Source organism: Physeter macrocephalus, chromosome 14 (assembly GCF_002837175.3).
Source record: "Physeter macrocephalus isolate SW-GA chromosome 14, ASM283717v5, whole genome shotgun sequence".
Lineage (NCBI taxonomy): Eukaryota > Metazoa > Chordata > Mammalia > Artiodactyla > Physeteridae > Physeter > Physeter macrocephalus.
This window is the reverse complement of record NC_041227.1, coordinates 117,289,482-117,301,257: the sequence shown is the minus strand read 5'-3', so window position 1 is coordinate 117,301,257 and position 11,776 is coordinate 117,289,482. Positions and strand designations below refer to the sequence as shown.

Sequence of the window (11,776 nt, the reverse complement as noted above, 5' to 3'; positions counted from 1 at the left end):
CGCGGGCCTCTCGCTGCTGTGGCCTCTCCCGTTGGGGAGCACAGGCTCCGGATGCGCAGGCCCAGTGGCCATGGCTCACGGGCCCAGCCACTCTGCAGCCTGTGGGATCTTCCCGGACCGGGGCACGAACCCGCGTCCCCTGCATCAGCAGGCGGACTCTCAACCACTGCGCCACCAGGGAAGCCCCAGCAGTTGCTTTTTGTGTATTGCAGATATTAACCCTTTGTCTCTCGTGGTTTGCAAATATTTTTCCCAGTCTATTGTTCGTCTTTTGACTTTGTTTTTTTTTAACCATGTAAAATGTTTAATTTTTATGTAGTGAAATATGTCAATCCTTTATTTTATGACTTCTAGGGTTCTGTTACAACCTGCCTTTTTGGTAACTTGGTCATATAATGTGTACATTTCATTTGCAGGTAAAAGTTTCATTTGATTTGAACACTATTCAAATAAAATACCTGGATGAGGAAAATGAAGAGGTAAAGTATATTATGGTACCCATGACCAGGTATCCAGAATAGGGATCTTATTTCTCAAGAGAGATGTGGAGCTCAAAAAGTTCAGAATAATGTTTATCTCATTTGTGTAGGAGTTTAAACATATTTGTTAATTGCATGTTCTAAGCTGATTTGTGCCATCTGAGATGGAGTTGAAATAGGGAAGCGACATTGAAGAAGAAAATCTGAGAGATAACTTTTAAAACTATTTAGTGATCAACTATATCGCAAGCTGCTATTTAGTTTCTAGTAATAAAAATAATAATGACAGACCCTTATTGAGTGGTTACAATGTGTCAGACTAACAACAGTACTATTATCATTATCTCTATTTTACCCATGAGAAAACTGAGGCACAGAGAGTTTACGTAACTTGCCCAAAGGCACAAAAGCTTGGAAATAGCAGAGTAGGGTACTACTCATACCCTCTGATACAAATACTTTATTACACCCTCTGGCTCCAGAGCCCAGGCTCCTAGCCACCACTATATTATGCTGCTTCTTAACTACCTGAAATAAAGGAGGATATAATAGTTAAGCAGTAAATTACTTAATTATTCACATCTAGTTCAGATACTGGAAAAGCTGAATGGCTGACCTGAGGTTTTGTATCTATCCTGTGAGGCTGGATATGCTGAATTGCTCAGTTGATGAGAGGTTTATAATTCACTGTTGCTTTTTTTCCTTTTACAGGTATCCATCAACAGTCAAGGTGAGTCCCTAAGAGAACCTATTCAGCTTTATTTGAAAGCCTTAATCTGGTCATAGGCATTGGCATTTCCATTTACATTCAAATCTTGTTGCAGTATTTATTTTAGAGTAGAATTTGGTATGCAATAAATGCACTCACTTACCCATAGGCATTAGTTACATAGGAGATTTTTATTTTATAACAGTTTTTTGTGTATAGGTTGGTGCCTTGATTGGACCCAAAGGACAGCTTTAATGAGAGGTTCTCTTATATTTAAGATGCTAATGTTTTGAAAAACATGTTTCCCAATTCAACACATTTAACTTCTTTTCCTGGTATTGCTTTTGTCCTTGACTTGGTATATATATTAAAGTCAAGTTATAAATAAGGTGGTTGGTTTTTGAGAGCATGGGGTGCATTTTCCCACAGGAGCAATGTTATATTTGAAGCTTAGGTTCCCAGGCTAGCCCCCAGAAGCTTATTTTAACCAGCTGAAATGATAGTATTAACACCATCCTTGAACTTCCTTGAGTCCTGAGCTTCACTAAGCCTAGTGTGAGGGAGCTGGATTGAGTTTTTGTAACTGGAAGACTCTAGTAGCAGAGAGAGGGATTTAAGGGGGAGAACTAATCTGCAGGTAGCTTCTATTTATGATGGGATAAGAAGGGAATTTGTCAGCAAAAAAGTAGTAGCTGTTCATGTGTAAGGACTGTAAGCTAAGAATTCTTAAAAATAAGAATTGTCCATGCTTAATAGAATCTTTTGGGCTGGTAAAAAAATCACAGTATGTATATTTTTGTCCTTTTAGGAGAATATGAAGAAGCACTTAAGGTAATGATCATTTCATCTTATTTTCAAATAATTTTAAAAATGTTTATGGACTAAAACTTGAGCCTGAATTCCATTAGCCATGTGGAGAAACTAATGTCTATAAACACAGCAAAACCCATTTTTAGGGAGACTGTGATGAGTTCAGCATACCACGCAGCAAAAGGTACCTCCTAATATAAAGATTCTTTCCAGTATCATTGCATCTCATTGCTGGTCTTGATGCCACTGTACTGGCATTTCAGAATTGAAAGAACTCTCTGAAATGTTGCTTTCTGGATCACATTTTTTATCTCCTTCCTTCACCTTGTTCCCTATCGAATGTTACACTATAATGTGGAAGAATTTAAGGTATAAACCATCCAGTTACAATCTCTTGTATGTCAGTGATGAATTAGAGTATTCCTCAAGGTCACTTATTTAAGGTGTGCTAAGCTGACCTTTCACTGACTATCCTTTTTGAACTTCTAATCCAGGCTAAACTATTTTCCATAATCACTTTTTGTCTAGGGAGGGAAAGGCAATATTTTTTTTTAAAATCAGAAGCTGGATTTACCCTTCCTGGTTTTTGGTCAGAATTGCTATTCTGAGTGCCACTTGTTTCAAAGGTTAGCCAATGTCTTCTTGGTTTTTACTCAGAAATCCTCATTTACCAGCCAGTCTCTTGGTTTTAGGCATTCAGGCCCTTTCCTGGTTTCTCTTAGTTGAAATACCCGTCTCTGTTAGTAATTTTTCATGCTTCGTAATTTCCCTCTGCAGGACTTGGGATGTGTGTGTGTATATATAAATATATAATATATATAAATATATATAATACTGACTTAAAAATCAAATTCCACAACGTACATTTTTTTAAATCTGTGCCAAAAATGTGTTTTCAGGGAAAATCTTATTTTCATACTCAGACTTTGTATTGTCACTCATTTGTATAAGTGCACTTCGTTGCAGCACGGGCCCTGCCCCCACCATTTGGAAGTGTCACACACACACAAAAAGCCTGTACAGGGCTTCCCTGGTGGCGGAGTGGTTGAGAGTCCGCCTGCTGATGCAGGGGACACGGGTTCGTGCCCCGGTCCGGGAAGATCCCACATGCCACGGAGCGGCTGGGCCCGTGAGCCATGGCCGAAGAGCCTGCGCGTCCAGAGCCCGTGCTCCGCAACGGGAGAGACTGCAGTGGTGAGAGGCCCCCGTACCGCAAAAAAAAAAAAAAAAAAAGCCTGTACAAAAGACTGACTTCCCTTCTTCCTGTGACCTTGACCTCTCCTGCAACTTCCTAACACTTATTAATTTATGAAACATTTTCTCAGCGCAGTTTTGTGTGTCCATTGGATTACAAATTTTATTAAAAAATACAGAACAACAACAACAAAAAATTTCCCTCTGCCCCAGTTTTCACGTGGTCTTCCTAGTTCCTCTTTGCTTTTTTTTTTTTTTTAATCTATTTTATTTACTTATTTTTGGCTGCGTTGGGTCTTCGTTGCTGCACATGGGGTTTCTCTAGTTGCGGTGAGCAGGGGCTGCTGTTCGTTGTGGTGCGTGGGCTTCTCATTGCAGTGGCTTCTGAATTCCGAATTCCATTAGCCGTGTTGCGGAGCACGGGCTCTAGGCGCTCGGGCTTCAGTAGTTGTGGCTCGCGGGCTCTAGAGCACAGGCTCAGTAGTTGTGGCGCACGGGCTTAGTTGCTCCTCAGCATGTGGGATCTTCCTGGACCAGGGCTCGAACCCATGTCCCCTGCATTGGCAGGCGGATTCTTAACCACTATGCCACCAGGGAAGCCCTTCCTTTTTGCTTTTAAGCTGTTCTAACATGATGTCTCCCAACACCCCTTTACTCTTCTCCAACTCTTCTGGCTTTTCTTTTTCCATATTCAGAAGCTACAGTAGTTTCATTTAAAAAGTCTTTTAAAAACTTCAGAATTCTTCTACCTTTCTCACAGCCACTATTAGTTTACCTATTCTGTCAGAAATCTTGGATCTCAGCAGTCTAGAGTTTATATAAGCCTGTCTTGCCCTAGGAAGCAAGACTTTTTCTACATACATTTTTTTCTGTAGTAACATATAATACTTAAAATTCCATGTTTATATTTTGACACAGTTCATTGTAGTTGTTTCTTGAGCAATTTTTTCCACAGACTCTACCATATATATATACATATACATATACATATATATATATATATCGGGGCATGAACCTGCGTCCCCTGCATCGGCAGGCGGACTCTCAACCACTGCGCCACCAGGGAAGCCCGTCTACCATATATTTTTTAAAAAGCTTCTTGGTTTGTGATCTAGAATAGGAGTTGGCAAACTATAGCTGGCAAGCTGGCCATATATGTATGTGTGTATATATATATATTTAAAATTTTTTGTAAACATTGTATTTCATCTGAATTTAATATGATACAAAAGTATTATATGCTTGAACCTGTCACTCAAATAGAAGGTTCTTTCAGTTCTCCAGGCCAACCTTCCTTTAGAGGCAAATAAATAAGAAACAAATCACCTCACACCTGTCAGAATGGCTATCATCAGAAAGACCGCAAATAACAAATGTTGGCGAGGATGTGGAGAAAAAGGAACACTTTTACACTGTTGGTGGGAATGTAAATTGGGGTGGCCACTGTGGAAAACAGTATGGAGATTCCTCAAGAAACTAAAAATAGAGCTACCATATGACCCAGCAATTCCACTCCAGAGTATATATCCAAAGAAAACAAAAACATTAATTTGAGAAGATACTTGTACCCCAATGTTCATAGCAGCATTATTTACAATAACCAAGATATGGAAGCAACCTAAGTGTCCATCAACAGATGAATGGGTAAAGAAGATGTGTACACACACACACACACACACACACACACACACACACACAGGAATACTACTCAGCCATAAAAAAGAATGAATTTTTTCCATTTGCAACAACATGGATGTAACGTAGAGAAATAGGTCAGGGAGAGAGAGACAAGTATAGTATGTTATCACTTATATGTGGAATCTAAAAAGTAAAACGGACTTCCCTGGTGGTCCAGTGGCTAAGACTGCACTCCCAATTCAGGGGGCCCGGGTTTGATCCCTGGTTAGGGAACAGATCCCACATGGTACAGCTAAGACCTGGCTCAGCCAAATAAATAAATAAACAAATAAATATTTTTAATAAATAAATAAACTAGTGAATATAACAAAAAGAAACAGACTCACAGATACAGAAAAGAAACTAGTGGTTACCAGTCGGGAGGGACAAGAAGGGTAGGGGATTAAGAGGTGCAAACTACTATATATAAAATAAATAAGCTATAAGGATATATTTTACAGCATGGGGAATTTAGCCAATATTTTATAATTAAGAAAGGAAGAGAAATCACATTATGTAGAGTATATATAGATAATTTGCTTTTACAAAAACAAAATATTTGGACATTTTCTATTCAGCATAGCTTAGCAGTCCAGTTTCTGTTTTAGTTAACTGTTAGGAGGTATAGTACATATTCAAGAGAACGTAATAGCCAGCAGATATTTTAACCCTTAAGGATGACATGTCTGATTTAATTTTCTTTTTTTTTTTTTTTTTTTGCTGTACGCGGGCCTCTCACTGTTGTGGCCTCTCCCGTTGCGGAGCACAGGCTTCAGACGCGCAGGCTCAGCGGCCATGGCTTACGGGCCCAGCCGCTCCGTGGCATGTGGGATCCTCCTGGACCGGGGCACGAACCCATGTCCCCTGCATTGGCAGGCGGACTCTGAACCACTGCGCCACCAGGGAAGCCCCTTTGTTTTTGTTTTTAAAGAAGATACTGGTAGGAATTCCCTGGTGATCCACTGGTTAGGACTCCGAGCTTTCATTGCCGAGGTCATGGGTTCTGTATCTGGTTGGGGAACTAAGATCTCGCAAGCCTCATGGTGCGGTCAAAAAACAAAAAGAAGATAATACTGGCCCTTTTTAGTAGAGGCTTTGAGCTGCTTCTCTCTCTTTTTTCCTCCTAATTCTTGTTCTTTAACAGCATGCTTAGCTTATACCTGTTCACATTCTTCCTGTGCTGTTTGATTTGATGTTTTCTTTTTATTTTTCTTTGGAATAGCAAGAGAATTTACTCTTATGCTACATTGTTCTTCTGGCCGAGGCTGCTCAAAGCTACAGTGTTCTTCAGACAAAGTCTGGTCAATACTATATTGCTCTTTTGGCAAAGGTTGATCTACTTATTCTTCTTACAAAGGCTGGTCAACTTGTTCTTCTGATAAGGACTGGTCAACTTTTACAGGTGGCTTCCTGAGTTTTTCCTCCAAATCTAAGTAGAGGTGTTTCAGATGATCAGGATATAAATCTGTGAATTGCGATTCCTGTGAGGTTTGAGCCTTCATTTCCCGCTGTAGCAATTTCTTATAATTTTTCTGACTTTTTAGTTTTCTTCAAAATGTAAAGCCTTCCCTTGCGAACTTTCCCCACAAAGGCCTACAGATGGTTGATGGTTAGGTTGCCATGTGCTCTGTTTCACATTCTTATTTCTGAATCCTGCCGGTAAAACTCCTTTGTTACGTGTCCCAAAAATCCCTGTCTGCCACCTTGCTGCCAGCATCACCCTGGCCACATATTTTTATAAATAAAGTTTTATTAGAACACAGTCATGCCCATTCATCATGTATTGTCTGTGGCTACTTTTGTGCCACAATGGCAGAGTTGAGTAGTTGTGACAGAAACTGAATGGCCTGCAAGCCTAAAATATTTATTATGTGGCCCTTTAAGAAAGTTTCCTGTGTACTTTCTTGGTGGTCTGGTGGTTAAGACTTCACCTTCCAATGCAGGGGGTGTGGGTTTGATCCCTGGTCAGGGAGCTAAGATCCCACATGCCTCACAGCCAAAACACCAAAACATTAAAAAAACAGAAGCAATATTGTATATAACAAATTCAATAAAGACTTTAAAAAAAAAACTAAAAGTTTGCTGAACAACAAGGATGTACTCTATAGCACAGGGAACTATATTCAGTGTCTTGTAATAACCTATAATGGACAAGAATCTGAAAAAGAATATATATATATATATGTATATATATAAATAACTGAATCACTTTGCTGTGTACCTGAATCATTGTAAATCAACTATACTTCAATTAAAAAAAGAAAAAAGAAAGTTTGCTGATCCCTGACCTAAGATAATAGCTTTCAGACTTTTGGGACATGGAATGCTGTTTTTAAATGGAATCTTAAGAAGTCTAACGTATGAAAATAGATAAAGGAAGAACAAATCTTGTCACTGGGTAACAAGTGGGAGGAGCTAGAACCCCATGGACTTGACCCCTTAATCTCTTCTTGGACGCTGGAGTACCTTCATGGAATCTCAAATGCTCCTTGAAGTAGAGTTTTCAAAATAGGATATTTAAGAAGATGCTCTTCAAAAAGAGGTGACCACTTAAGCATGCTTTCCAAAATACTATTCTTAGTGGGAAGGTAGACGCTTAACTTTGGACATAGCTTTAAGTTTCCTGGGTCTAGAACTGACTTTTGAAAAGTTGAAATTAGAATCCGTAAGTGGAGTCCTACATAAAAACCAGTTAATAGATGGTAACTAGACAAACTGGTGATTATTTCACAATGTATAGAAATGTCAAATCATTATGTTGTAACCTGAAACTAATAAATGTCAATTACACTTAAATTTAAAAAATTAAACAGAAAAGTAGTAACCCAATTAATGAAAACATCTCACCTAATGAAGAGCTACACTAAAACCCTTTTGTTTTTAACAAAACCATTCCTAGTTAACATTCTTGGCAAAGAAACCGCAGACTGTTAACATATTTGTCATTTGATTTAATAAAAGAAGCATGAATCCTGATATTTTCCAGCATATTTTACCACACCCCTTCTGTTTAGGTGTCTTTGAAATTTTATTTAGGAAAGGAGAATCACACAATATTGTTTAATTTCATAACGTATGCTCTCAGATGGCAGTTAAGCAGGGAAACCAACTGCAGATGCAAGTCCATGAAGGCTATCGTGTTGTCTACGAAGCCCCACCCCCAGTTGGAGCAGGAAAACGACCAGTTGCAAGGACAGGGAAGAAGCCACTTGCACATTATTCTTCACTGGTGAGAGTCTTGGGATCAGACATGAAGACCCCAGAGGAGCCTGAAGCACAGGTACGAAGGGAATGGACCTGTCTCTATGATTTTTCTAACCTATGTTTCATTGTCTCTAGTCTAAGATTTGAGCTGTTCATCAAAGATTTGGGAGTTGTTGTGACTGTCTCCGTCTGACTTTTTGAAACTAGTAACAGTGGTTACTTCTGGAGAGGAGCATGAATAGGGTGACATAAAGACTTTGGTTTTTCCTGTACTCTTTCATGCTCATTTTTTTTGACCATATATTTATATTATTTGGCAACAGAAACCTCAAAGTAATACATTTCAGGAGATTTACTTTAAACAGAAAAAGAAAAAAACTATCTCCGATTATGTTTACTTGCAGCAGTTACCACCTGCTCCACGTGACGCAGACCAGCCTCAAGACAAGCCCCCAGACTGGTTCACAAGCTACCTAGAGACAGTGAGTGTTCTTTCTGGCTTGGGTTTTAGCAGCAGTGTTGGAACAGGTGGAATATGGAAGAAACAGAAAGCTAAATCCAGATGGCTGCTGCCTCTGGTACAGGTGAATGAAGAGTAGTAGCTAATAATATCCAAACTAGAGCAGTTCCAGTCAAGAAAGTTCCTAGCTTTCACAATAATGTACTAGAAAAGGGGGGGAGTTTAATTCTAAGGATGTAAGGGAAAGGGACAAATTTCTATGCTTGAGAAGGAAGAGTTAGAAATTTACTCATCAATGGGTTTTTTGGTATTTTATTTGAACCAGTTTAGCTATGGAAGGAATACTTTTTTTTTTTTGCTTTGTTTCCCTTCATTCAGTAGCTATTATCTGTTTATTATGCTCTTATACCAGAGATGGTGAGGTTTCAAGTCTATTTGATATTTTCATGCCTTTTTCCAGTCTTGGAACTGAGGGTTTTTTTCCCCCATCTTCTCTGTATTCTAGTTTAGAGAGCAAGTGGTTAAAGAAACGGTTGAGAAGCTTGAACAGAAATTACGTGAGAAGCTTATCCTCCAGAATCCATCCTTGGGTTCCTGTCCTTCAGAAGTCTCAATGCCTATTTCAGAGGAAACACTGTTTTTGCCAGAAAACCAGTTCAACTGGCATATTGCTTGCAGCAGCTGCCAAAGAAGGATTGTTGGTGTGCGCTACCAGTGCAGGTAAAGCAGTAACTTGGCAATGAATAGCTCTTAGTAGAACTTAGAGCAGGCGGGCCTTCTAGCATTCTGGGAGGTAAAGGGTGTGCTCACCTCTGAGCATCAGCCATAGCAGCTCTGGATTGGAAACAAGCTACTCTTCACCCACAAGAGAAAATAACTATTTGAAGGGTATTCAGATTGTGGTGTTCATATATACTTTTGAATTAAAAGAGCCAAAATTAAGTTCCCCAAAACAAAATTGGATCCCCAAGGATTATCTCCATATTCCAAATGCTTTCATATTTCATTTTCTCCCATAGATTGTCCTTTGAAATAGATACAGGTGAAGTGTTATTATCCTCATTTTATTCATGAGGATTGAGACATGGCATGGATGGGTGATGTGCTCAGGTTCCCACCTAGCTGGTAATAGAGCAAATATGGAAGTCTGGGTCCCTATCGCCCAACCTCAGGTACTTCCCACTGTGCCTTTCTTTTCCTCACAGCCTCTGCCCATCCTACAATATTTGTGAAGATTGTGAATCGGGGCCATATGCCCATGATTCCAACCATGTCCTGCTGAAGTTGCGGAGACCTGTTGTGGTTTCCTCTGAACCCTTCTCTCACTCGAGGTTCTCTACTCCTCGTCTTCCTGCTGCTCTGGAACAGGCCAGGTAAAACCATATGTGCATGGGATGCTTGTTCTCTGTTTGGTTTCTTGGTTTTGGTGACAGGGTGTGAATCACAAAACTACAAATAGTCTCCTGGGAATTCCTTGGCAGTCCAGTGGTTAGAACTCCACAGCAGGGGGCACGGGTTCTATCCCTGGTCGAGCAACTAAGGCCCCACGTGCCGCATGGCGCAGCCAAAAACAAAACAAAAAAAACAAATAGTCTCTTTACTTCCCACTCCTTTCCAGTTGATGTGCAGTGACGGGGATAATTATCCTCCAAAGCTAATGAGATGGAAATGAGAACTACAGAAAGAAATTAAGAAACTAACCTAGAAGCTGATGCTGATGGAGACCACAAGTGGCTCATAATAGCTTCAAGATTTTTAAAATATTTATTCATTTATTTATTTAGTCTGCACCAGGTCTTAGTTGTGGCACTCAGGATCCTCATTGTGGAGTGTGGGATTTTTTTTTTTTTGCAGCATGCATGCGGGATCTAGTTCCCCAACCAGGGATTGAACCCAAGCCCCCTGCATAGGGAGCGCAGAGTCTTACCCACTGGACCACCAGGGAAGTTCCTGAATAGCTTCAAGATTTGTTTGTGAGATTTGTTTTTTAAGACTGTGTTTTTTATCTCACAGGCTCCAGAAACAGGTTGACAAGAACTTTCTTAAAGCAGAAAAGCAAAGGTTGCGAGCTGAGAAGAAACAGCGTAAAGCAGAGGTCAAAGAACTTAAAAAGCAGCTTAAACTCCACAGGAAGATTCATCTGTGGAATTCGATCCATGGGCTCCAGAGCCCCAAGTCTCCTTTGGGCCGACCCGAGAGCCTGCTGCAGTCTAACACCCCAATGTAAGCCCAGGGCCAGGGCAGGAGCCAGGACTTTAGGTCCAGCCCTCTAAAACTGGAACTTAAGCCAACTTCTGTCTTATTTATCGGTAACGCATAACACCCAAACCCTTAAAACTTCCCATTTTCCGATCCTGGTGTTCTTAAAGGGTGGTTTGGTAGTTATCTTTGACACTTGCTTTGTTGCCTTCTTCAGAAAAACAGAAACCAGTAAGGTTCAGAAACTGGCTGGTGTGACCTCTCTTCACTGTAGGCAGTCTGGATTTGAAGCAAAAGAAGCAAATATTTTAAGAGCCCAACTCTTTAGTTAATTTATGGACCCTTTTAGTTATCCTCACCATAGTTTTTTAGCTTAGGAGTCAGGTCCCCTTGGGTTTTTTTTGTTTTTTTGAGGTTTTTTGGGGTTGTTTTTGGCTTGCGGGATCTTAGTTCCCCAACTGGGGATTGAACCCGCGCCCCCTGCAGAGCAAGCACGGAGTCCTAACCACTGGACCGGCAGGGGATTCCCATTGTTAGTATTATTTTTAAGGCAAACGCATTGGTACATCCTCCAGGGTCACTGTCTGCGTCTCAAACCACTGTATTGGGTATTCAGAAGACATCACACCCAGTAGCAAGTGACTAAATATTTGAATTTCTGTTCAGGCTCCCTTTGCAGCCCTGTGCCTCAGTTATGCCAACCCTCAGTGCAGCATTTGTAGATGAGAATTTGCCTGACGGGACTCACCTGCAGCCAGGAACCAAGTTTATCAAACACTGGAGGATGAAAAATACAGGAAATGTAAAGTGGAGTACAGACACAAAGGTATTTTTCCCCACAGAACGTGAAGATGAAGTGATCTGAGGTGTTAGTGTGTTTAACTGACAGGCTTTCTTTCTCTTGTCACTATTCCTTTCAGCTCAAGTTCATGTGGGGAAACCTGACTTTGGCTTCTACAGAAAAGAAGGATGTTTTGGTTCCCTGCCTAAAGGCTGGCCATGTGGGAGTTGTGTCTGTGGAGTTCATTGCCCCAACCCTGGAGG

At 40.4% G+C, this 11,776-nt stretch overlaps 1 protein-coding gene and 1 pseudogene across 1 annotated transcript in view; one reads left to right on the top strand and one right to left on the bottom strand.

The window, feature by feature from the left end:
* The window catches only part of NBR1 (NBR1 autophagy cargo receptor), a gene marked incomplete at its 3' end in the record, with an annotated part of 17,913 nt that extends 6,138 nt beyond the window's left edge, over nucleotides 1-11,775 (top strand). The window contains exons 3-12 of the mRNA XM_028498117.2: nucleotides 417-479; nucleotides 1,191-1,209; nucleotides 1,997-2,019; nucleotides 7,955-8,149; nucleotides 8,478-8,555; nucleotides 9,039-9,253; nucleotides 9,739-9,906; nucleotides 10,547-10,756; nucleotides 11,399-11,558; nucleotides 11,653-11,775. Of these exons, the coding sequence (XP_028353918.1) occupies nucleotides 417-479; nucleotides 1,191-1,209; nucleotides 1,997-2,019; nucleotides 7,955-8,149; nucleotides 8,478-8,555; nucleotides 9,039-9,253; nucleotides 9,739-9,906; nucleotides 10,547-10,756; nucleotides 11,399-11,558; nucleotides 11,653-11,775 (1,254 nt within the window). The remainder of the gene's footprint in view (nucleotides 1-416; nucleotides 480-1,190; nucleotides 1,210-1,996; nucleotides 2,020-7,954; nucleotides 8,150-8,477; nucleotides 8,556-9,038; nucleotides 9,254-9,738; nucleotides 9,907-10,546; nucleotides 10,757-11,398; nucleotides 11,559-11,652) is intronic.
* On the bottom strand, nucleotides 5,726-7,052 carry LOC102986314 (thyroid transcription factor 1-associated protein 26-like; annotated as a pseudogene).
* Nucleotide 11,776: the final 1 nt, after the last annotated feature.